The 26,800-nt window shown below is 48.6% G+C and overlaps 1 protein-coding gene across 1 annotated transcript in view; it reads left to right on the top strand.

The window, feature by feature from the left end:
* Positions 1–954: 954 nt before the first annotated feature.
* Positions 955–26,800, top strand: part of LOC135099915 (B-cell lymphoma/leukemia 11A-like) — a 74,615-nt gene continuing 48,769 nt past the window's right edge. Inside the window, exons 1-2 of the mRNA XM_064002615.1 lie at positions 955–2,592; positions 25,404–25,775. Coding sequence (XP_063858685.1) covers positions 2,463–2,592; positions 25,404–25,775 — 502 coding nt within the window. The 5' untranslated portion in view covers positions 955–2,462. The remainder of the gene's footprint in view (positions 2,593–25,403; positions 25,776–26,800) is intronic.

Genomic DNA, 26,800 nt, shown 5'->3' on the forward strand with positions numbered 1-26,800 from the left:
GGAACAACTGAAGACTGTACGTGAATGAGGAAGACAGATAAATAAATAAAGTATAAGAAATCGAATACTGAGAAGTAAAAAAAGAGGACGGAATTAAGGGAGTGAATTAAGGCAAGTGAGTGAGTCGCGGCGGAGTGTGAGGAGAAGCAGCAGCAGCAGGAGTGAGAGGGTCGAGGGAGTGTTTATCCTGGTGGCAGCGATCCCTCACCACCTCCCAGCCACCTCCTGCCTGCCTCGGCGCTCGCGCTGCATCTCGACACCACTCGCACGGACGCTCTCTCTCTCTCTCTCTCTCTCTCTAGCCCCGCGAGTGTTATGAGTAAGTCCATGAGGCGCGTGGTCAAAGAATGCATGAAAAATATTTATGAAAAATCAGTAAAATCGCCACCACTAAAGAGAGAGAGAGAGAGAGAGAGAGAGAGAGAGAGAGAGAGAGAGAGAGAGAGAGAGAGAGAGAGAGAGAGAGAGAGAGAGCAGCATAATGAGTGCAATCTGCTTTCCTCTCATTTATTAATTAGCATACCTGAGGAAAGCAGTGTTGTTGGCTGGGTCATGAAGGACTCGTCTTTATCGCTGCCCCCACAAAGGATCACTCTTGTCGCCAAAGATTTAGTTTAATGCAGACATACAGACATACGCACGTACATCAGTGAGTGAATATTAAAATCAATAACTTAAAAAAACTCTCCCAGGGGCCCCCACACCATGAGTAGGGAAGGGATGAGGGGTAGGGAGTGGAGGGGGGCGGACAACGAGGTGCTGGGTGAGAGGAGGTTGGGAGGGATGCCTGGGAGGAGGAGTGGCGTGGAGAGAGGGAGAGGAGAGAGAGGGGTAGGGTAGGAGGAAGGAGGGAGGCAGGGAGATCGCGCTATGAATGAAACTGGTTAACTTTACGTGAACTAAGTTTCTCTCGGCGTCTTGTTAAGTATCTTTAGGAAAGGCGGCTGCGTAGCGAGGAAGGAGCACCTGGCCGAGTGTTGCTGGGTGTCTGGCGGCGCGCACCAAGGAGGACCTGACGTGTTCCTCCTGCTCTTTGGTACTCGCCGCCTTGTAATGAGTGTGGTTGTAAGTGACTGTTTGCATGTAATTGATATGTTCCTGAGTTAGGCTGATGGTTCGGTACATCATCACGATAAGCAACTAGTCACTTTGCGCTATTGCAGTAAAAGCTTGCTGGAGCGATGTCCTGGCTTGCAGCACGGCACTCCTGCACATGATATAATTCATTTAAAGAAAAGTGCACATAGAAGTTTTTAGAAAGCAGAAACTCACCCGAGATTTCGCAAGATAAGGCTCAGATTATTTCAACAGAGGACACACTTTCAACAAATGCATTTAATCAGTGTCACCATGCGATGTTATCTGAAGGTGCGATGATCTTCCTCCGTGCTGTCACCTCCCAGCGCTCCCCGATGTCTGCACTCACTCCTCGTCTTCTGCCTTGCGAGTGAATCAAAAGTTGCGTTCCGTTTCAGAGAGAGATTACGAGGTAGCTGCTAGCAGGCAGCCGCGGCCAGGCGGCGTGTGCTGGTGACGGGCCTAGTGCTGGCCTCCGCCGCTAGAGCCCGCCACCGCCCGAGTCGCGCTGTTTCCCCTCCGTCGCTCTGACCCCGAGCCAGCCAGCCAGCGACCCACCTGCCCGCTCTCCCTCACGCTGAGTAAAACAGCTATATGATAGTCAACCACTACTATCCCCTGCCCACGGAGAATAAGACCCAAGGACTATAGCGTATGGTGGAGGGAAGCAGGCGGCTCTGACGGAAGCAAATGACACCAAAGTTACTTCACGCACCACCAGAATTATATAATGGTTTGGTGGTGCACTAGTCGGCACCTCAAACTCTGCATTAATACTTGATTGTCTTACGATACCGATAATAAATAAAAAGTCCTGTCGTCTCTGCGTATGTACCGCGGGAGTGTGAACGTGTCCCTGTACGCGTGAGTGTGTGCATAAGTGCGTGTGTGAGTGTGGGTGCCTGTGTGTGTGTGGCGGGGGTCGCGACGGGTCCGCTGAGGCAGGGCGGGAGGGTGGACGGAGGGCCCGCCGGCCACCACTGCTCAGTCACCCAGCGGACATAGCGGCGCACGGTCTTGCCGCACCGCCCAGTTGCCGCTCAGTCCACCACTGGCACCCGACCCAGGCGGCGGCACATAGCGGCGGCTCCATCCCTGCCACCGCTCCTGTGGCATCCCTACCTGAGCCGCCCCCATGGACCTATCACTGGATACTTTGAATCTGTTGTGGTGAAATTAATAATGTAGAGAATCAGCCGTTGAAGATTATGAATTTCCGAAACCTTTCCTCGACTTTAATTTTTGAAGTGTCAAGTGAAGCAAGGAAATAGAAAATAGCCGCCAGGAGAGGAAGTCAAGGCGGCGAAGACCCTGTGTGGTGGTGACGCGGGAGGCTGTGAGGACATGATACTGAGGTAGGCGAGGACACAGCAGCCACCTCCTGTATGAAACTCCGCAGTCCTGACTCGGATAAGATGGAAGTGTTGTATCCGGGCAACTTGGCTCTGCTGAGCATGTTCCTTAAAAACCCAGAGACGGACAAAGGCGAAATCAAGACGGACGAGGGAAAGCGAGGTGAGAATTTATCTATTCACAAATTATTTCCACAGTGATTTACTTAGTGTGTGTATGTGTTTGTCTGTGTGTGTGTGTGTGTGTGTGTGTCTGTCTGTCTGTGTGTCTGTGCGTGTTTTATTTGACGAACTCCTAGAATTTTCTGCCTTAGAGTGACAACTTGTCGATGGTCACGGTGTTGTTTACGCTTCATAATTTAGTTTTCTTGAATTTTGTGTTACTGTCAGGCCGCGCAAAAGTTTCCTTTCATTGTGTATATTTTCATTATGACTTGTAATTCCTCCACAACTGTCATCACATTCACATCACAACCATCACACCAAGTGCCTGACTCAAATTCTGTCATTTTGCTTGTCACCAAATATGAGTAAGTACAAGTGTTATCACGGTGCAGACTAATGTTCTAAGTCAACAAATTTGCTCTGGTTGGATATGAAGCATGTTATCAAATCCTGCTTCTGTTGTCCTGTTCTAGTACCGCGCGCCAGTCTATCATGTAGAGACGCTCCACTCTTGCATAAAAAAAAAAAAAACGAATATTCCGGCCAAGGAACATGTGGTGTTGAAGGATAGCTGGAGGGGAAAGCACATCCTGCCGCCGTGCCGATAGCCGCCCCGGTGCCCCTGATCTGCATCGCCCCCAGCTCGTGGCGTAAGACAAAGACCATTGAATAGCAGTCGTAGGTGACGTCAGGACATCAGCGTACATTGGTGACGTACAATCGGCAGCGGCTGGGAGGTTTTTGCACGAGTTGAGTGTGGGTAAAAAAACAGAAGGGAAGAGACCCGGCGCGCGCCCCAGCCGCCTCCCCGACTGTTGCCGTCATTCATTCGGGCTAAATTTTGAATGTTACGAGGCAGCCTGGTTGCCTTTGTTTTAGTGTCAAATGTGAAGGGCAGGGTTAGATTGATGTTCGATGTGCGAGCGGGACAAATTACGGAGATAAGCCTCTTCTTGAGCCTCAGAGGCGATCACAGATATGTCAGCGGCGTCGATAATAAAGTTACAAATGTTGGCTAAGTTTCAGGGCGGCGATATGACGGGGGGCGGCTCCACTTGGGCAGGAAGCGATAAGGAGTCGGTCAAGATAGTGGTGGTTGGTCATTGTTTGAGGTCGTGGCGTCCGTTACGGAGCTGCCACGACAACAATTGCAAGTCAGATGAGATGTCCTCCCGCCCCCTCGGTCTCTCGGTCTCCCGCTGCCGCCTCGGAGCATCGGCGTGTCATCGGTATCGTGCGTGATCTGAAGCTGACTTATGTTGGCTCGACGGACATGAGGCGCGTTTGAGGGATCTATACTTGGCAGATGACACACTCGATACCACTCCCTCAGTCGATCAGTCATTAGAGGAATGCTCTGAGGGTCACATTCTTCACCCTGTGCGTTAAGAAGGAATTAGATTAAGTGTTGTGTTTTGGTTAGGTCTGAGAGTCAGGAATTATGTTAAAGTGTTAATAAATCATGACCTTTCTTAGTATTCATCTTTCGCAGATGAAGTTATTAATTTTTATTATATCTTGAGGAAGAATATATTACGTAATAACTCAGACAACTTCTATATCATCAACAGCATATGGTAAGGAAGCCAACATATTTAAGATAGTGGATGACTGACAGTAGTAAAGAATACATATGAATAAAGAACACCCTCCCTTCCTAATACAGTTCTCCCTCACCAAAGCACACACACCTACTCAATTTATGTCAATGAAATCCCTTGACCATAAGCATCTCGCCGTCATTAGCGAGGAAGTGGGTGCTGCGGGTGTGATCTGCCAACACAAGTAGCCACGGCAAGAAGGGGAGGGGCAGGAGGTGGTCAGCGGCAGGGGGGAGACGCCCGCGGCAGGGTAACACAGATAATTTAGTATCATGCTCATTGCCCTTCGTGTCCACAAGGCCAATCAAGCGAAGGGGGAGCCAAGGGACGCTCGTGTAGAGAATTACATTAATTGCTGCTTATTTCCTCCACTGAAGGATGGCCACGAGGGTTCTTCTGATCGGCTGGACGGCGAGGGCGAAGGGGGAAAATGGGGTCGAGATTAATGAAAAGGATGGGAGCGTATTTACGAGAAAGGGGATTGATTTTTATTTTTTATTTAATTTTGGTTGACTTGACCAGGTGAAGGACACAATCCCGTGGTAACATGCCTGATTTCCCGTCCTGGGTGAGAGGAACAACTGGGAGCACAGGATGAGCACCAACCTCGTTCCTTGCTGCCTCCACGAGTGACCAGGGAAAAGGAAGTCACTGTGGAGGGGTTTTTGACAACTGACCAGATTGCAGCGGCCGCCGGATGCTGGGGCGAATCATACAGGACAGTATCCGGCTATTTTGGGGCATTCCACCATGACTGAGGGAGCATAGATCATGATGAGCAGGCAAGTCATCGCCGCCTTGCTGAGGGTGACGGGTCGGGTTCCTCAGCCTTGTTTCTCAGCGGCTTGTTTATGTTATCATAGGTAAACACTCGTGCTTCTGTTTACAAACGTACGCTCGGAATGCTCGTGTTGACCTCTCTGAGTCTCGCCGCTGTTTACCTCACATTTTTACCATCGTCGCCAAGTTAACTCAAGTATTCCCACTCGCCGCTGCAACTTCCTGCAACAGCTGCCCTCAAGTCCCTGGCGAGTCGGGGTCATGCAGGTCACAAACTTCTGCTACTTTAATTAATAAGTAACCGGGAAAGAGATAACGCCCACTCGTGATTTTTGCCTCAAACTTTGAAGTAATAAGTATCGATTTTCCTCAGACAATGTTTAGCTTTCCTCGCCACTTAGCAACACGCCACCATTGTCTCGGAGTCTTTCCCTGGCCTTTGGAGGGCATCTTTAAGATATGTTAATTATTTATGTATCCTTGTTCTCTGGGTATTCTCCTTTAAAACTCGCATTCGGGTATAGGCACTTTACGGTGTATATTCTTTTGTGTCTCTCTATGTTCCTCAAGTTACACCATCCTTAAATAAGTTGTGAGAGTTTAGCTTAACTGTCCGGACTCAGATTTAAGACCAATTAGCAATCTTAGACCACCACGTCCTTAGCTTCCTTTACTCTACGGGACGCAATCACCTCTCTCTCTTGTCCCTTAGTGCTGGGAGGAGAGCAGCCATAAAGTATGCCCGCCTCTTGGTGCCTCCAACCTCCTCCTCATTCCTATTCCAACAACCCAAGAATCAAGTCATCAATGGGGGCCGAGAATGACTTCTCAATTCCCCCTCGGGTCGTCCCCTCGAGGAGATGGAGGGCTGGAGGATGACCCCGCCAGAATTAATGTGTGTGTATAGGACCTCTATGACCACGGTAAATTGGTCACTCCGTGTTATGGCCTGTGAGAGATCTTCGTCTGATAGAGAGAGAGAGAGAGAGTGAAGGAAGTCCGGAGAATCTCTCCCTCTCTCTCTCTCTCTCTCTCTCTCTCTAAGGATAGTTTGTAACACTTATTCTGTCTCGTATTCTTCACTCTATCACTCACTTAGTTAAAGATTTAGGGTAAAATTGCTTTAAGTTGATTTTCCAATACTTCAGCAGGTCGCCTTTTGTCGTAATTACACTGCTGCTCGGAGTGTCTCAAGGTCAACCTCGCCCGAGTTGGTGTTTTTGCGTCACTGTGGGAGGGGATGGTTCTTTGGAGGACTTGTTTATGGTAATCATTGAAGTTTACTCTGTCTCCTACCTACCCCGTCTCCTCGCTGCCTCCTCCTCGCTACAACATGCTACTAGTACCTCCTGTTCTCTTTATTTGTGTTTGCAGATGAAATGACAGGTTAGTTGCTTCTTCCGGTCGTCTGACATTGTTCATTAGTAATTGGGTTGTATTTTCATTACTTCCATGCTTTTTATCTTCCTTCAGCTAAAATTTCACTCTGCCATATCAACATTAATACCCACCTCCTCCTCCTCCTCCTCCTCCTCCTCGCTCCGTCCCCTCGTGCGGAACCCTGCGGGAGTCTCACGCCCATCTTCCCGTTTTCTCTCAACTCGATTCTACCCCCTTTTCCTAGCCGTTCCCCTCACCCCACCTCCCTTCCTCGCCTCTTTTCATCCATCCCCCGCTTCTTCCCTCTCACTGCCCTACCGCTCCCCCCGACTATACCTCCCCTTCCTGGCTCCTGCCCCCCTCTCCCCCTTCCTCACCCCCGGGCCATCCTCCCACGCAGTAACAGGCGTCCGAATCCGTTTGAAAAAGTTTCGTAATATTCGCCTGTCTGTCTGAATGCTGCGCGGTGCAATCCTCAGCTGATGCATGTGGATGGGAGAACAACCGTCGCGTGGCACACAGGCCGTCGGGGAAAATTAGAGAGGGGAATAAAAAAAAAGGACAAAGAATAAAACAGCAGTGGAGAGGTAGTATAGCTTTCATGTGGATCGAGGCGAAATTAGGGAGAAGGGAAATCGAGTCACGTGTTTCAAATTGTATTACTGACCATATATACATTGCGCTCCGGGTTCCATTTGGGCTGCGAGGCGAGGGCGGGATGGACAAAGGCTCCCCCGTTAACGACATTAAGGCCCCGGAGAGCCAATCACAGAGGAGAATTTAAGTGTGCATTAAAGTCTGTCTCAAATTATTAGCGCCGGTTTCCACCAATGAAAACCCGGTGAGAGCTTGTGACCATTCGCCGCCTTTCTTTTTCCCTCACCTTAATGGCTGGCGCTCACCTTTGTCTCTCCGGAAGTGTGAGAGTTCCAGCGCTCTTTTCCGCACCTCTCACTCCCTCCCTCAGGTGTTCCAGAAGCTCGGCAGACGAAATGATTGAGGAATTATGGTTTCGCGAGATCAGACACAGGAACGCATTCGCACACGCACACACGCGCACGTGAAGATGAAGCTCCTTAATGAATTTCAATGCGCGTGGTAACTTGATTTATCACAGAAGGGATATAACCACCAAGCTTTGCCCCTAAAAGGAAATAGGCGAAAATTATCACTATTAGAATGGCAATCTTGCCGCGGCTTTTGTGGAACTGAAGTTTTGTAACGAAGTCAAGACTTGAGGCTTATTGATGGCTGTGTGTGTGTGTATGTGTGTGTGTGTGTGTGTGTGTGTGTGTGTGTGTGTGTGTGTGTGTGTGTGTGTGTGTGTGTGTGTGTCGCATGCGAGAGTTCTGCAACGCAAGTTTTCCACTTAATTTGTCATGTATTATTTATTCTCTTCTTTCCTGGTTTCTTTCTTTGTTTATTTATTTATTTGCATATTTACTTACTTGTATTTTATTAGGTTACTTATTTACGGAAACTCATATATACATTAATTTCTTTTTCATATACTCGTGTGTGTGTGTGTGTGTGTGTGTGTGTGTGTGTGTGTGTGTGTGTGTGTGTGTGTGTGTGTGTGTGTGTGTGTGTGTGTGTGTGCGTGAGCGAGTGTGAGTGCGAGTACGCGCGCGCCTGTCTTTCTCTTTATTATGAAACACATACATGGATCAGTTTTAATTATTCCAGACTTTTTTTTTTTCGCTACTGACATGGAGGCTGGTAAAGGAAGAGGACGGGGAAGGGGGATGGGGGGCTGCGCTTCATATATGGGGGAGCCTCACCCGCGGCTGCGTTGCGTCATAGGCCTATAGAATGGCGGTGTGACCCCCTTTCTTTCCCAGGCCTACTCGTGCTGCACAAGATTGATGCCGTTCACTTATCATCTCGTTTAGCTCTAGTTTATTGTCAGCCTGAATTAGAATCATCAGAGCTCCCTTACTGCCGGGCCTTTGTCTCCGCTCCGCCGGCCTCATGGAGCGCCACCATGAGCACCATAGGCTTTATTTAGGCCTAGGAGCAGCCGCAACCTCAGATTTATGCATCCGTTAATTTTTTCAGGCCTTTTCAAGTCACTGCTGGTAGATAGATTTTAACGAGAGGTGTTGGGGAGGGAAATACATACGGGCAGGGTGATTGGGGTGACAATTAGAGGGATGACGGGTGGGGTGAGACAGAGTGAGTGTGGGGGGGCTGGGAATGGGTAATAGGAAATGTAAGGGGGGAAATGGGGGTAACTCTAAGGGTGCAGAAGAAAAAAGGGAAGCTGGCGAGTGACGAGAGGTGATGGGCGTTGTTTTGTGGGCGAGGTGGAGGGCGGTGGTGACTGGTATCGTGGTGGTGGTGGTGGTGGTGGTGACTGGCGGGGGAGGAGGGTCAGGCGGCGGCGGGACAAGGCAGTAATGAATGGTTGTTTGTCACCAGGTTCTTTTTTTCCATGTTCTTCACGGTTTTTGGTTGTGATGACGGGCTGTTGGTGAGGTGGTGACGCCTCTATTGACTAATGGTGAGACCTGGTTAGCGAGAGAGAGAGAGAGAGAGAGAGAGAGAGAGAGAGAGAGAGAGAGAGAGAGAGAGAGAGAGAGAGAGAGATCCCAAATTATACTGAAATAAAGATCTAAACTACTCCCTCGAAATATTGCGTATATCAAAAATTTTAAGTAGTATTCACGCAGCTGATACACAGAACACACCAGCCGTGAAATAAGCTTGATGGGCGAGGCTGCGGCTGGTGGAGGGTCGGTGGGCGACGATCCCACGTGGTTTGGAAACAAGAGTGGCTGTAATGAGGTGTGGCGGCGAGGTGACGGCGGTGGTGCTGGTAGTGGTGGAGGAGCAGGCTGCCGCGGCTTACCTGCCCGCCGCACCTGGCCTCGCCCGATGCTAATAACACGCCACAGATTACCCTACACACGCGCCTCAATTAACCCGAGAGGCCCAGGTGTCATTATTAAGCCTCTGCCTCTGCCCACCGCGGCGCCGCTCCACACTCCCCTCATGGCCGTCTTCCGCTACGTGTTCCACGCCTGCTGCTGTATGCACTTCTGTTAAATATCCCTCTATACCGGCTATGTTGACCGTATTCGTAACTTTTGCAGTTTTTTTCTTAAGGAGACAAGTTTAAATTTACAATAAAGTATGCAAGAATCGTTCTCTGGTACTTTTTTTTTTAATATATACATATACACATCTAGTACAATTTTATTTATAACCTGCAATATGAAGTGTAACTTGTATGTTCTTTTTATATAAGAAACAAATTTATATTTATTGTATGCAAGAATCTTCACCGATAACAGGTGATTTCCGCTCACCAAAACTTCATCCATAAGCTGCAACATAAATAAGAGCTCGAGCAAATTTCCATAAAAGACAAACTAAGCACAAAGCTAATGTGTGCTGAAACCTTCTGCTTTCAACTATTTTCTTCCTTTAACTGATATATTATGACGTGAAACATGACTTCTTTTATGAACCTTACAGAAATCATTACACTCCTGCAGCGGTGTCAACAACAGCAGAATCAGTCGTGCAGTTGTCATTGGGTTACTTTTGTCTTCATTATCCCCGCCTGAAATTTGATCTGCGGCTTTTCCATTGGCTGGTAATGGAAGCCTTCGATCCCGTGAATCAGACGCGGTTCTGTGGGCGCGTGTCCGTGTTTACCTCTCGACGCTGTGTTTCTCGGCGGCGTCTCTCTCCTCTTTTGGTTTAATTAACACAACGTCTTACTCTGCCACACAAAGGGACACTCACCTCGCTGCTGCCTCCTCCTACTCTTGGTCCTCCTACTCCTGCTCCTCGCCTACACTCGGCACGCCTCACAAACACGTATATCGCACGACACATACACTCTCCGCCTCACCGTGTGCTCCCGTAATTATCCTCAACAGGCCCGCGCGGCTCCTTGTATCCACACACACTAAGACTATCCACACAGCAGACAATTGGCCGTGCTTGTTGATAATTAGTAGCCGCTATCCGCATAATCCCTTGTTTGTACACGACTCTCCCAAACCACTCCAATATATCAGGTAAGCTTCAGCCCAGCCGGCCGTGTAAATTGAACCAGGGACAATATGGCTGCCGGCAAAGGCTTACTGGAAATCGAAGGGTCCGGAGACTACAGACGCGGGGATTGAAGTCTAGGCGGCGATGTGATCTTGTTTTGGGAACGTGTTTGCCCAAGGTGCTGCTGCATGATGGGTGAGTTCGTGTCGCTCGCGCGTGTGTGTGTATGTATGTATGTATATATGTCTGTGTGTCCGTGTGTCTGCTGCGTCATGTTTCAATTAAGGTGTGTGGCTTGGCAGCATGTTTTGGTCAGAAGCGCGAGAAGGTTTTGTCCAATATAATCCTCAAGGGAGTTTAAGAAATATAAGGAAAAAATAATGTTCTTGCAGCATCTTGAAGGGAAGGGGATCGTGAGACGTGAGGTGCGGCGTGGCGTGGTGTGTGTGTGTGTGTGTGTGTGTGTGTGTGTGTGTGTGTGTGTGTGGGTCTTACTATGTTGTTAATATTGCATTAATTCATCGATTGGGGAACGTCTTCACATCGCTGTCTTAAATAGTTGTGAGTAGAGGAGCATAATTATGTCCCGAAAATTAAATAGTCGTGCGTAATTCATTTATGTGAGACAGAGAGAGAGAGAGAGAGAGAGAGAGAGAGAGAGAGAGAGAGAGAGAGAGAGAGAGAGCACTCCTGAGGCAACAGTCCATGTCTCCTCATTCTCCTCCACCTCTAGTTCCCTCTGCCACACCTCCTCCTCCTCCTCCTCCTCCTCCTCCTCCAAACTCTGCACCACACGCCCGCATGCTCCAGCTCACCGACACACGAACACCGATCAAGTTATGGCGATTATTAATGCGTAGAACTGCAACACGTCCTCCTCCTTCTTCTCCTCCTCCTCCTCCTCCTCCTCCTCCTCCTCCTCCTCCTCCTCCTTCTTCTCCTTCTCCTCCTCCTCCTCCTCCTCTGTCACCCTAGTACCACTTTCTATTTTACTCTTCATAATTCAAATTGATGTGCGTGTCTTGATGTCGGCACTGTTTGGTCATTGGTTAGTTTCTCTTGAGTGGTGCCGGAGGACGATTTAAATACGATGTTGTTTTTGTGAGAGAAATAAAACGTTTTCTTCTATAGGCAAGCAAATTCCGTAGATTTATTCCATGATTTCTCTCTCTCTCTCTCTCTCTCTCTCTCTCTCTCTCTCTCTCTCTCTCTCTCTCTCTCTCTCTCTCTCTCTCTCTCTTAGATTTTGAGCCGAATTCCATTTTTTTTTCTTCCTTTTCTCTTTTTTTTCCCCTGCTTCCTCCACGATCCACCGCCAGAATTGTGGTGTCTAAGCTACACACTCATCACGCTCCTTCCTCAGCCACAGTCAGAGCACCGCCCTTCACCACACCAATTTTTCGCTCGGTGCTCTTCACGTTTCCACCTTTTTTTACCACAACCTAATTTACACCATCAAAAAAAAAAAAGCAAAATTCTACGTATACTACAGAACACTGTGTTACATCATTACAATCAACACACCTACACCATCCATACAACACAAGTATATACAGACAACACCACACTACACCCCACCATACCACCACACCGCACAACACCACAGCTACAGTCTACATAACAGTGCAGTTACACCCAGATACACTCCACCCACACCACCTCGTCCCCTTTAAAATCCACCCAGCCTCTTCCACCTACCGTCTCACCTTCGCTATCCAAGCCTTGCAGGGACCCTCCTCCCCCTCTTCTTCTTTCTCTTTCTACTACCCCCCCTGGTCTTCTTCCCTTCCTCGATCCCCTCCTTCTACAACCCCTCCTGGCCTTCTCCCCGTCCTCCTCTTCCCCCTCCTCTTTCTTCCCGTCCTCTTCCTCCTCCTCCTCCTCCTCCTCCTCCTCCTCTTCCTCCTGCTCCAACGTAAGGAACTAATTTCTTTTCCAGCGATGCTTTATCTGACAGCCGGAGTCCAGGGTCAATAATGAGTAGATTTGGGGACCTGGAAGAGGATTACTCGAGTGTCTTTTATTACGGAAGTATGTGGCCGCCTCTCCCTCTCTCGCTCTCTACGGTAATACGTGGCGGGATCAGTTACCTGTGCCCGACCTCTGCTTACCTGTGTGTGCGAGAGAGAAAAAAGGAAAGGGAAGAAAAGAGGAAGATGTCAGGTATTGGAGGACAAGGAAAAAAATGGAAGGAAAAGGGAAAAGAAAAAGGGAGATGCATTGGAGTGAGGAGAGAGAATAGTTTTTTTTTATTTATTTATTGCATTAATGACCAGATACATAAGGAAAAAAATAAACAAATTAAAAGGGATGCCTTACTGGGATAGATAAGACGAGGTGTGGAAAGAAATAATAAATATTTTTTTTATTTAATTTTGTTATTGTAATAATAATATGTTTATATAAAAGATATCATTCGTAGTGTCATGGTTTTGCTTAAAAAATTGACTTTACAATCTGAAAATTATAACCAGAATGTTTCTTCTACTCAATACTTTACTAATGCAGAGAACTCAAATTTCCCGCGGCATTACTCATCCACATGTAAAAATAACTTAAATTACAAACACATCTTCAAGTCACCTTAGGAGCTTCCCGTCTTAATGGTATCCAGTGACCACATGGCGACCCAATCAGAAAGCGGGAAATTCGTGCGACTGATTCTTATTGGCTGAAAATGCTGCAGTAATGAGGAGGCTGCCATTGGGAGCGTCCCTCGCGTGGTGGCGGCGGCGGCGGCGGCGGCGGGCTGTTGGTGTCTGTGGGATTATCAAAAACTTCTCATAATACTCCACCTCCTTATCTTGTCTCGTGTTCCGGCGGCGTCTCCTCCTTGTGGGGCTGGCTTGGGTACTTTTTGTGAGGGGAAGTAACGATAATGATGATAATGTAATGATCACAACAACAACAACAATAATAAAAATAACAATAATATACTCGCATCATGTTCATTGATTTTCCACATTACAAAAGAGAGAGAGAGAGAGAGAGAGAGAGAGAGAGAGAGAGAGAGAGAGAGAGAGAGAGTCAGGGAAAGTAGTAGTCTGTAGTAGGTGAGAAGGAAAGGGAAGGTGGAGGAAAGATGTGAGGGAAGATAGGAAGCCGAGATTGGGAAGGAGAGAGAGAGAGAGAGAGAGAGAGAGAGAGAGAGAGAGAGAGAGAGAGAGAGAGAGAGAGAGAGAGAGAAGAGTAATAAAAAAAGGGAGAGAGAGAGAGAGAGAGAGAGAGAGAGAGAAGAGTAATAAAAAAAGGGAGAGAGAGAGAGAGAGAGAGAGAAGAGTAATAAAAAAGGGAGAGAGAGAGAGAGAGAGAGAGATAGGAGAAGGATGGACGAAAGGTCCAGAAAGGAGAGAGAGAGAAAGTAGAGAGGGAGGAACTAGACAGAGAGATGGAGCGAGAGAAAGAGAGGGGGAGGGAGAGAAAAAAGAGCAGCGGTAGCAGTAGTAGTAGTAGTAGTAGTAGTAGGAGGAGGAGGAGGAGGAGGAGGAGGCGAGGGAGGAAAACGAGAAAAAGGAAAACGCAGCTGGGAGACGAGGTGAGGGGAGGGAGAGGGGAGAGAGAGAGAGAGAGAGGGGGGGGGGGCTGGCGGAGAGGGAGGGTGTGGGCAGAGGTCATTAAGGAGGCACCGGTGAGCCTCAGCAGATCCTGGTAGACGCCTTATTACTGATGACGTCCGAAGCTGCTGCCGCCACCACCACTGCCACCACTGCCGCCACTATCATCCTCTCCAGACGCGTCCCCCAGCCTCGCGCGTAGACCTACCTGGGGAGAAAATTACCTCTCTCTCTCTCTCTCTCTCTCTCTCTCTCTCTCTCTCTCTCTCTCTCTCTCTCTCTCAAGATACTCGAGAAATGATAAATAGTGCGAGAAACGTGCGCTTTGTGGCAGCTTAAGGTTCTTGATGAGTTTATCTTGTGTTACTTGTGTTACGCAGAGGGAAAACAAAGAAAACGGGTGAAGGGTGAAGGAAGGATTCATTGAGACATCCAGTGTTACGCAGTTCTCTTGTTATTAGTACTAGTTGACGTTAATAGTACGTAGAATGGCCATTAGTGACGGTAACGGTAATAGTAGTAGTAGTAGTAGTAGTAATAGTAGTAGTAGTAGTAGTAGTAGTAGCAGCATACTTACACCACAGCAAAACAAATTAATTAATTTTCCAGGGGCACCAGCAACACCACATACATACATAGACTCCAAGAGATATATCAACATCATCACTCCCACCATAACCATCACTTTCACCACCACCACCGCCACTACCATCAGTATCACTAACACTACCATAACCTCCACTACCACCGCCGCCATCAACGACAGCAATAACACCAACGGCGGGGCCCTGATGAAGGAGAAACCAATTATGAGAAGCGACATGAGAGGGGGAAGCTCGGCCGCCACAGTAAATCTTCCTCTCTTCTTTATTACGCGGGAAACAGCTTATCAATTACCGCCTCGTTACGCCTGGGAGTGTCTGCACCGCCGTCATTACCAGACTGATTGTCCCGGGGAGCTGTCCTGCCGCCCTGCCATCTCAACCCATCCCTCGCACCGCTGCAATACTTTCCTCTCGTATTGATTTGAAGCGGCGATGTTTATTGTTCCATTAATAAGATCCCTCCTCGCGCCCCTTTGTTGTGGTGGCGGGGAGAGAGAGCGAGCCTCACAAAGACACACCTGCTTCTGTGTTGGATAAACCTGAGGGAGTCTGCCGGAGCATATCACAGATTCCATTCTCATAGCCGACCCGCTGACCAATCGCCGGCTCGTTGTGTCCCGCTGGCCAATGGGAGCTGCCTGGCCGGCGCGACGTCACCGTTTGCATCATTAGTCTTAGGGGCTGGACGGTGGCCATTGGTCAGCCGCGGTGTCGGGCCTAAGAGCTCCTGTTTCCCTTCATTTGATGTGCTGTAGAGGGACAATGTTCGCTAGCGGTGTGTAGGCTGCAGACTCTTAATCAATAAATAGAAGACTATTCCGAGCCAACCTCGCCTGACTAAACAAGGCTTATATTTTTCCTCCCCCACACTCCCCCCACAGTCCTCAGAACAAGGCAGAGGACTGGTGGCTCTCCTTCCTTCCCTCCCCCCGTGTCGAACATGAGGCACTCGGGCGTTACATTACCCATGCAAATCCCACGTGTCACTGCAGCTCTTAGCACATGAAGGAGAGCACAGACCAGCCGCGAGTGACCAGTGAAAGCCTTCAGGGGGAACAGTGGCCGTGTTGTGGGTGTGCTGTGAGGGAGGCTGTGGCCGCCGCGTCTTGTGCCTTGTGGTGGGCGTCTTTCTTCCCGCTCCTGGTCTTTTAAGAGGTGTTGGTGTTGTGACTGGAGGGTGTGTGGTGTGGTCTGCGCTAGTCAATGTGCCTTTGTCCGGTGCCAAGAGCGAGGGTTAAATAGGTATGTAAACTTGTGGAACTTATGGCGCACAACGAGGTAACGGAACCACTGGACACTGTGACGCGCCATTCAGGGAGATTTTCCGGCTGACACTCATTCCTTAAGAAAGAGAAATGTAGTAAATGCTCGTGTTTGTATATATATATATATATATATATATATATATATATATATATATATATATATATATATATATATATATATATATATATATATATATATACACAGATATATATATACAGACAGATAGGAAGATAGATAGATTTAGGAAAAATAGATAACTGAACGTAATATTGTTTAATTTTTTTAATGAGGTATTAATTATAATTAATCTTACGCAGAAAGTATAAGTTTGTGAGTTAACTAAGAAAACTTTGATCTCGTTGACAAGACAATGCATATTTTATGAGTCTATCAACTTAGTAATATTTCATGCAGAATATAATATATGGGCTGGTAATTGTATGTGTCAGGACATTTCTTTGTCTACCACAATACCTCAAGACTCCTGCCAGTGTCCAGTGTCCCTTCGTCCCCCTCCCCCTGACACACACACACTTCCTTCCTCGTTGCGGTCAGCCAACACCCGCCGAACAAGTCTCGGTCGACCACTGGCTTTGTACAACCTGGAGGAGCACCATTGTCGTCCCTCCGCCTTGTTATCACACTCCTTATGCCGAGGATCAAATAATGACTCGTCCATCTTTTTTTAAAGGACTCAAAGGATGGATACACATGGTCTTTGTGAGCTGCGGGCCTGAAGGGTTGGCGGGGTCGAGGTGGAAGGAAGGAAACATTACTGTGTCTCTGTCATTGCTTCGAACTTTCATACTAATAAAGCATTGAACTTATTCTAACTTTAAATGCATTTTATCAAGTAAAGGCGCCTGAGTACATCTTTCAGCGTCCGTGAAGGGCATCGGAAGTCCATTCCTTAATGTTTACTTTGCCATCAGCCACGTGGAAGACCAACCCTCATAACATTCAATCAAGTTTATGAATTAAAAACAAAAGCATTGGAGTTTAATTCTTACTTTTCTCTTACTCCCTACGTATATATTTATTCTTAAAAATGCATTCCCATATATACTAGTAGAGCATTTTGGTCTCTCCATACTGTCTTTCCTTTATTCTTACGTCTCTTCCAGGCCTCAGTGTAGCGTGGCCGTGATAGTATCTTTATTACTACATGCGTATAATGCCTCTGCTTCCTCATACTCCCCGTCCTTCTGACCCTACACTGATAACTCTCTCCAGGTAACTCAATCTGGCGTCTTCTGATGAGAAGAACTCCGCCAAGCTTCAGAATAGACTCGCCTCGCACTTGGCCTCGACTTGGCCAAGTGGTGGTAGATTGAGTTATGAAATTAGTTAGGGGGGAAGTTTCTCCGCGATCGCATTCCTCATCATCGTTAAGTGTCGTTCCAGGAAGTTACTGGTAATTGAAACTTAATTACAATATCTCTTCCCCACTCCGGTCCCCCTTCTCCCTCCCTCCCATTCCTTCCTCCTCGCAGATGATACTGTTATACGGCCACCTAATGGATGGCTTAACATGCTATGGATTTAGAGGGATTGCCATCCAGACCTTTTGTGTGGATGATATCAAAAGGAAACTCGTGGGTGAGGTGCAAGGTGTTGTGCGGATGAGTGATTGCGTGGAGGGTCCTGCTGGATGATTGATGCGTATGACTTGGTGGCCTTCCATCCGGCGGTTGTGAGGTTGAGGAAAGTTTGAGGGTCGGCTCTCGCAAACTTTTGAATACCCGTCATTTAGTACTCGAGCGCCGTCAAGACCGAGAAAGTTCGATATTAAAGGTCAAGAGAAGCTGGAAGGAGAAGAAGACCGCCAGATGGGGACAAGTCAGAGGGAGAGTGTGGCAAAAAGTATTCAGTCCTGTCTCATTTTTAGGGTTGCGGTTCGTCACTTCATGCTTTCCCCGCACTGAAAGTTTCACGAATCTTATTTTATTCCTCCAGAGCACTGCCCTCAGAAAAATTGTAAAATTTGTGAGTTTGTAGCAACGGGTATGAAAGTCAGTAATGCTTAACTTCCTCTTTTTTCGTTGCTTTTAACGGTTGCCTTGTTTTTATTCATTTATGCTAATCATTCTAGTATATTTTTCTTCCACTTAGTTACTATTCTTAGCCGCTCGACCACTGGCGTTTTCTTTCTTCTTCCTTTTAACCCGCAGAAAGGCAAGAGGAAGTGAAACACCGCATTTAGCTCGGCCAAAATTGACGTTAATGACGAGTTCGTGACGTGAAAACTTGCACCGACATATCTTTCCCGCCTACGTGACCCTCCCGACCCCGGCCCCGGCAGGTGGCCGCGCTGCCACACAGATACGCCGATAATCTGTCCGCGATGCCGAGGAATTGATCACACAAAAAACTATGTCGCTAGTTCACATCCAGTGCGCTGGTCTGCATGTAATGGGAAAAGTTTGCAGCTTTCATCTCCGCGGCCACCAAGCATTAGGCGAAAACTTGGGTGGCGGAGATCCTGCGGGCGGCGACATGGGCGCGCGCCTTCCGCCCGACTCCGCTACAGACAAACAGCGTCTCGCCTGGAAATTACCACGTCTTTTCACTCGCGACCAGACAAGGCAGTTTTTTCCCAGTAGATTTCGTTGCCTTCCAATCTGTTTCCTCGAGACAGGGCGGACTGTTTTCCGTATTTTCTTTTTATGAACGAAGGAGAGGCGCAGGCCGTGTTGCCCCTCCCTCGTTGTTGTTTAATTGGGGTTGATGGCTGCTTAAGGACGCTCATCATCGCGGTCTTACAAGGGCTGGAACATTAAGGGATGATTTACAACAGTACCTCCGAGTCAGTGGTTACGGGATCGACCATAGAAAACGAGGAGCGTGAGTTGGCGGTCGGGAATTAGGCGGCCACCGGGGCGGAACGGTTTTCGCATAAGGCACGTGGCTACCAGGAGTCCCAGGCAGCCCCGGCATGGCCCCGGGATAGGCAGAGCCAGCTGGTCCCTTGCTGTGTAAATTATACCCCTAAAAACTGACATTTGCGTTAGCTCGATCCGAAAGTGAAGAAAACAACGCTCAGGTCATCTTTTATTTATGATTTGTCGCCTTGGGTGTGCGGGATAACCTCTTAGTTCGCGCGTCCGTCATTTTCCCTTGTGGTTATAGGGAGACTAAGGTATAATTTTCGATGACACGCGTTGAGGCAGCATCCCCGTGTTTTAGCAGGGTGGCTCGGGACCTTCATCCCCTCCCTCCCCTCCCGCACCCCTCCTCGCATCCCTCACACGGACGCCCACCCCGTCACTCCTCCACTAACTCCTGTGTGCTGTAAAACATATCAACCGCGGGATAAATAAGATGAATCACCTCAAAATCTAATATTCTTGTAATATAAAAAAAAAAAATCACGAAGGCAAACCGTTTGATTAACTCTTCGATATTTTTTTCTCTCTCAGAAGTGTAAGTTGATATTTACTCTGGCTTTATGTGCATTTCCTCCCGTCATTGTGCTCTCTCTATAAGGACTTTTCGTTCCAAGTGGGCAAACAGGGAGCGCAGCGTCCATCGTCTCTACCTCTGGACGCTGGTGAAAAATGTTTTGCCGCTATAAAAGTCCCGGGCTGGCGGCGACAAAGATGCTCTCACAAAGCGCCACTAATATCCTCGATTGAGAATTTAGATAAATGTTTCTCCGTGTGACCTGCGATGCGAGGGCACACAACGGCCAGTAGTCCTCTCTCCCTCCCCCATACCCCAGCCTTGCCCCGTGTCCTTCCCTTCCTTCCTCTGCCCTCCCACGCCACCACCTTTCCTCTCTCTGCCTCCCTGCCTTCATCCTCCCTCCCTCCCTCCCACGCGTAAACTTACCTATATGTCCCTTCCTTCCCCTATTCTCTCTCTCTCTCTCTCTCTCTCTCTCTCTCTCTCTCTCTCTCTCTCTCTCTCTCTCTCTCTCTCTCTCTCTCTCTCTCTCTCTACCTACCCCCTCTCCTCCCCTTCCCCTCCTCCCGCTCTCTGTGTCTCTCCCTTTCCTTCTCCCTCCCTCTCTCTTCCCACCTCTATCATCTGTGCAGGACAAAAAGGCCTCACCATTGTCGCCACCAGCCCGCCCCCAGCTCCCTGCCATTCCTGCCGCCCCCATCTGCCGGAGAACGATCCCAACCCCTCCCTTTTTCCCTCCCCCGCACCTCCCTTTACCTCCCACCCACCAGCTCACCCCCAACTTCTGCCCGAATTTTATTGTTGCTTTTTAAAAATGTTCAGCAGTTTTCATAAATTTACTTGACTTTTTTCTCTTACTCATGTTCAGGAAAGTGAGAAATTGTGTAGTTTTTATTTGATGTTTGATTTACCTGTGTGATATAGAAGTAAACATATGGGTGAATAAGTAAATGCCATAAAATCGAGACGTGAGCTCTATCTAACAGCTGTTCACAGATGATCATAATAAAATCAACCCACCCAATACTCGATTTTGAACGAAGATTTTTTTTTTTATCAAGCCGTTCGTCCTAGTAGCGTAGCATTAATCATTGACTCCCTAAGACATTTATATTTTATGTATGGTAGAATATCTCCCCAAAGGCTTTAAGGTTCTGTAAAACTTGATGCATCGATTCTGTGTGATTTTAACAATTCACCAATAGTCTTGATTAAGATCTTAAAATTTCACCACCATTCCCTTTGTAGCAAAACATGACTGGTGCTACCCATTTGTGCCCTTTGACTGCATTTCTTATTGGCAGCACGATCCTTTGACTTGAAGCTCATTCGTCGCTAAAATAAAGCGATACATCACAGGAGTAAGGCAGAGGAAGGGAGAAAGATGAAGGGAGCAGGCTGTGAAGACCGTGATGCAAGGGACTCGAGGAGGGGAAAGTGTCACATCGAGAGGGGATGGAGGGAGGAAGTGGACACGACGGAAGGGAGGGAAAGAAATAGAGAGGGAGGAAAGGGAGGGGAGCAGGAGGAGGAGGAGGAGGCAGGAAGACGAAAATAAACAGGATACAAGGAATCAAGACAAAAATAAGACAAATACGAACAAAGCACGAAGTGAGAGAGACGGAGAAACAGGAAGGGAGACAAAGCAGGAGGAACTGGAGTGAAGGAAGAAGCGAAGGAAGGAGGAAAAAAGGGAAGTCTGGAGGAGCCACTGGTCACAGGAGGAGGCCGTAACCAGGCGGTCCTAAGGTCGTAACCCTCGCCCACAGACCCTCGCGCCAGATTTTATACATCTTATATATGTACTTCTGGACCTGGGGGGTTGGGGTGATGGGTGAGGCATGGTGGGGCGTCCGGGGGCAGCGATGGGTGAGGCGTGGCGGGAGTGCGGTAATCCGGTGTTGTGGCCTCGGGAAATGGGGTTGTGTGATGGGCGACTCAGGGTTGTTTGGGGTTGTCCGCGGAGAGAGAGAGAGAGAGAGAGAGAGAGAGAGAGAGAGAGAGAGAGAGAGAGAGAGAGAGAGAGAGAATGGTTGGGTCTGATTTTTCCTTTCAGGGTTTTTTCTTCCTTCTTTTTTTTTCTTCTGTTCCTGTTTCGTGTTTTTTTTTCTTTCTTTTTTTGTGGTTTAATATTTTTGGTTTTCTTTTTCGAAGTGATATGTTTTGTTTTGTGGTTGTGTTGTGAATTTATGGCTGCTGTTCATTCGTGTGTGTGTGTGTGTGTGTGTGTGTGTGTGTGTGTGTGTGTGTGTGTGTGTGTGTGTGTTTCCCTTTTTGCGAATTATCAACAAAACGTAAAACACTTCAGTTTATCTCGCAACACGATTAATATAAACGTGCAAGTCTGCATCCAAACACACGTCAACACACTGCAGGGCCTATGACACACCGCCTCCTACGCACCACCACCACCATCACCACCACTACCACAGCCCACACACCACCCTGCGAGCAGCACAACCCACGCCTTACCACCATTGACCCACATCCCACACACTGGAGCTATCACCACCACCACACCACCACTGCAATCCTCCGTCCGCCACTACTGTAACCACCACTGCACCACTAACCCATCACCAACACCACTATCACCACGTCATCATTTTCTTGCATAGCCCTGACCCTTCCTAGCCCTTCCCCTGCTGGCGTGTCCCCGTCCGCCCACCCTCGTCCCTTTCCCCCGCCTGGCTCCCTCATCCGACTCCCCACCCCCTCGCCAGTCCTGTGGGCGCGTGGCCTGACAGAGCTGCTCAATAAAGTGCACTTACGCCTATTTGTGTGAGTTGCCAGCTTATCACACCCCCTTCCGAGCGTCCGCGATACCGACTTGGAGGTGCTAAACGACGACTGGCGGCCTCAAGGACCCACGCTGCCTCCTTTCCGGCTTCCCCTTCCCCCCTTCTGCCTTGTCAGTCCCATAGGAGGGAGCTAACTAGGTCCTGGGTGCTTGGGGCGACAGCACTGGTGACGGGGATGATCCTCGAGGGAGTGTGTGTGTGTGTGTGTGTGTGTGTGTGTGTGTGTGTGTGTGTCTTTGTATCTCGTTGTTTTGGTACTATTAGACCCAATCAAGTCTTTTCCTACATGCCAATAAGACAGCGCAGGACGTTGTACTTGTCTCGCATGAAGGGCGTGCCGTATCACTTTCCTTTGTTGCAAATTTGGCGCCAGAACTATACTCCCATCCCATATTTGCAGCGTTGGCACGTGTCCAGCTCGATTTAGGTTTCTTGAAGAGATAAATAATCCCACTTTCCTCATTCCCGTCGACAACATAACTGCAGCTTTACACTCAACACATGTTTTGTGGACTCCTCAAACAAACACTGACCACGCGGGAGCTTTTATTAGATAAAGCGATGGCGTGTGGGTGAAGAGTTGCGTGGGCGGGCAGAGGGAAGGGGGACGGGATGAAGGAAGGATGAGGGACAAGGGTTAGGGGTCAGGGTGTCAGCGTGTTGGCGGGAGATTACACTTATTCGACGCGTCACCCTCGCCGGACACGACTGACTTGTTTTCATTTAGTTTTGGCGGCAAGACGCTCGTTTTCTCTGCGGGACCAACAGGTGAGGCAGCGGCGAGCGTGATGGTGTCCCTCATTCAGCTGACGTTTTTAGAACCTGCGGGATAAGTGACATCAGGGTCTTGAGGTTAAAACAAACAGCTCAGTAGGCGGCCCCTTGTGCCCCGCCCACCAGACCTGCTGCCTCCGCCGCCTCTGTGTGCCGACCGCCACCAGGGGGCCGCGCAAGCACGAACTGCGTTACGAAAACTTATACTGCTTTCTCCCGAATTCGGTTTTTTCCGGTCATGTTACATCACTTAACAGATTAAAACCCGTTGCCTTGTAGACGAAACACTGCAAAATTCAAGACAGTGTGTGTATGCGTGTAGTGTAGATGGAATTCTTTTAACTCATAACTTAGGTAATCTTCGGGGAACTGCGCGAAGAACCAGCGATTTCTAGGAACTGGCATCCTTTTTTTTTTAGGACGTCTCTTTAACTCATTCAAGTCCACGGAGGTGAAGGACTCGCTGGGCCTCCTCCCTGGAACACGCCCGCCGGCCTCAAGGACCCGAGACGCCAGTGTGGGGCGGCAAGGAGACAGCCTGAAGAGCCTCCGTAGTCCTGTGTTTAGCTGGAGGGACGACCACACCAGTGATTTTAGGCTCAAATGTCGGGCAAGGAATGTCACAAGGACTAGCGATCGACAAGTGGAAGACGTCCTTGAGGGAGGGACGCATTGAGGTGTTGACGAATTCTGAAATGTGTTTGTGCCGATAACATTTTGATTGAAGTTCATGCCAAAGTCAGTTTTAGCAGGATTATATCACCTTGATTTAGTTCTTTCCATGAATGCATTTCCCACAATCATTAGCCAGGAAGTTATGGAAGTTAATTAATGCTAATCTGAAAGTAAAAATAACTCTCTCTCTCTCTCTCTCTCTCTCTCTCTCTCTCTCTCTCTCTCTCTCTCTCTCTCTCTCTCTCTCTCTCTCTCTCTCTCTCTCTCTCTCTCTCAGTCCGTGTGCCGTATGAGGAAGGATAGCCACATTTTGCTTATTGTGGTGTATTTGGTGTGACGATGACGTTTCTCGCTCCCCTCCCTCCTGGACCCTTGCCCCCGCTGTGGTCACCCCGAGGCGCCTTAGTTACTGTCTCGGTGTGGCCAGGAGGGAAACTGAGGAGGAATGGAGTTAGGGAGAGACTTGAGGGGCCGAGCACGATGAATATTCAGATATCGAACACACAATCACATTATCCTCTTAGCATATCTTCGGTTTTTGTACCACTTTTACACAAGACGAGTGGCTTGCTTCGGCTGGCTGTCTGGCGCGGAGATACGAGCGTTCGACGGGGATGGACGAGCACGCTAAATCATCCCGCATGAGAAATTGGAGAATCGGCTGGCTAGCGCCGGTGGACGCCCGTGATCGATCAGTCCCCCACCCTCTGATAAGGACAGTTGTCGAGGGGTGCCACTTTTAAATTGGAACCCACTGACTATTTTTCTTTTCAAGTGAGAGATTTTGTGTAGCGACGGCGGCGGCGGTCCACCACAATGCCCTGCCACCCAATTCGTCATATCGCCGCAGGCCTGCGTCCCATTGTCACCGCAGCGCCGCCGTCCATGTGAACGTCGTTAATGATGTGTTTTCACATGGCTGACCACAACTCTCAGCAACACGTCCTCACACTCTGTCGCTCTCATCTGCAGTTGCCATGACGATGCTCTCCGCTAAGACTGCAGCTGTGACCCAATTCGTATTTTTTTTTTTTTTTTTGTCTGTTCCGGATCACTTGCTAGTTACGTGTGTAAGAATAAAGAAACGACGCCTATTCTTTCAGGTGATGGTCGGGAATGGTTAACTCAGTACTCGTCCCTCTCACTTCCGCATAGTACTCACTGGCACCATTTTGTTTTTTTTTTCCTTCTTTTCATGGAGAGAAGGAATAAGTGACCCGAAAGTAAATGATAAATTCAGTAACTTATATAAAAAAAAGCTAGATAAGGGGCGGGCCGGAGCGTCGCGCTGATAATGTGGCCGTGACAGTGACAAAGCTTCGATTTTACACTCCTGCGTCAGGTTGGAAGATCCGACCCTCACCGCCGAGCGCTCGTTTATCATGTTCGGGGTATCGAATCTCGCTCTACAACACCCTTTTAGTGTCCTCGATTACTTAGCTAGTATATCTTGAGTTTATATCGCCCTTAAAAGACCGCGATGACACTGTGAGCGGTGCGTTGACCTTCTAGAAATGGAAGATTGTTATGGAAAATACTTCTTAACTATTTACACCTCATCTCCCACACGTCACTCAGTCTGCAGGGCATTAAATATTTGTGTTACCAGATAAAGCTTTCATCTTCTGCAAAAATTATTAAATATTACTGTGTCTTTCTCTTGTCAATGGGTTCTTTTTTTATTTAACAATTTACCATTCAGCAGATTATTGAATTTTACGCTTCAGAATAATTTTAACTTTAACTTTCCTCACATTTGACACCTTCATATTTATCACTGCTTCTCTTGTTAGTCTTTCAACTACTGTCATTATGCTTAATGCAGACAGCCATTGATTTTGAAGATTAATAAGTGCTGTTTACGTCCTGAACCGATTATTTTTTTTGTGTTCTCATTACTCTGATGTGTTACTCCTGTGGGGGTAGAGTCCACGTATCTGACGTGCATTTTGTGTTGCAGGTGACGGCGCGGGCGAGTGTGCCGATGTGCTGACGTGTGGAGTGTGTCAGAAGGACTTCCTTTTGGCCGACATCCTCCGTTTTATCCAGCACAAGGTCCACAACTGCCAAGCTCCCAGCGCGCCCTGCGGCCAGGACGCGGCCTCCGGGGAGCAGGACGCCCCGGCCAGTGCTCCGCCCTCAGCCACTAGAGACCACAATGGCGACGTGGGTTCTGAGGGGCCCTCCAACCCGGCCAGTCCCGCCACCGTCACGGGGGACGGTGATGATAGTAAGGCCGATGAGAAACGCAAGAGGGACGACGAAGACGACGCCCCAGCGCGGAAGAAGCCTCGAAGCACTCAGGACGCGGAGGCCAACACCACTGACACCGGTGAGTACACGGATGTTGTGCTGGGTACTGGATTCCTTTCGGGGCGTAGTGGCTCACTGGGGAATAGGAAAAGACAGAGTGATTGGTATCATTCTTGGATCGTGATGTCAGGCTCGAGGAGACTCAAAACATTCACAAATCTAACGAAGAAAAGTACTTAGGGCTCGTAGAATAAGAGAGAAAACGCATCAACAAAACACAACAAATAATAAAAAGAATCATGTTTCATTCCATCTTTCACTACCAGTTCGGCGCATCACCGTCACCCAACGGCAGTGCTGTCACCCACACTCCCTCCCTTCCAGCATTATTAACAAAACTAAGGCTAATGCAATGCTTCCGGGTCAGGTTTCCGTAAATGCCAATAATCGCCATAAACTTTCCTCATCTCCCCGCTTCCCGCCCCTCCCTTCCTTATGAACCCTGTCTCGTTATCTTCCATTTCATTTCGGTGCCTCGGACGTCGGAGTAAATCAGAGAGGGAGCCGCCAAAACAAACCTGCAGTGCCCGGCCGTCTGGGTTCTGGATCATAAGGCTAATTGAGGGGTCATGTTTGCTCCCAGTCCTTCCTCCTCGCCTTATTCTCTCTCTGGCTCCTCCTCCTCCTGCTCCTCTTCCTCCTCCTCCTCCTGCTCTCTCAGCCCCCCTATTCTCGCTCCTCTTACTCCCAATCTCCGGAGCTCTTCTCTCTCTCTCTCTCTCTCTCTCTCTCTCTCTCTCTCTCTCTCTCTCTCTCTCTCTCTCTCTCTCTCTCTCTCTCTCTCTCTCTCTCTCTCTCTCTCAGCCTTTAGTTCTCTTCCTTCCCTATCCCAGTCTCGTTTGCTCTCCCTCTCCTCTCTCTCGCGCCCTCTCTAGTCGGTTTATCAGTAGCGCAGCCATGACTTCCTCCAGTCCCGGCGCGCCTCCCCCCGGTCTCCTCGCCCGGGACGCACCACCGGGTCAGGAGAGAGAGGGGGAGAAATGGCCCAAAGCTTCTAAGAGCCAAGGCTAATTATCCTCGAATTGCCTAACTAAAACTGACGTA

This window comes from Scylla paramamosain, chromosome 4 (assembly GCF_035594125.1).
Source record: "Scylla paramamosain isolate STU-SP2022 chromosome 4, ASM3559412v1, whole genome shotgun sequence".
NCBI classification, from domain to species: domain Eukaryota; kingdom Metazoa; phylum Arthropoda; class Malacostraca; order Decapoda; family Portunidae; genus Scylla; species Scylla paramamosain.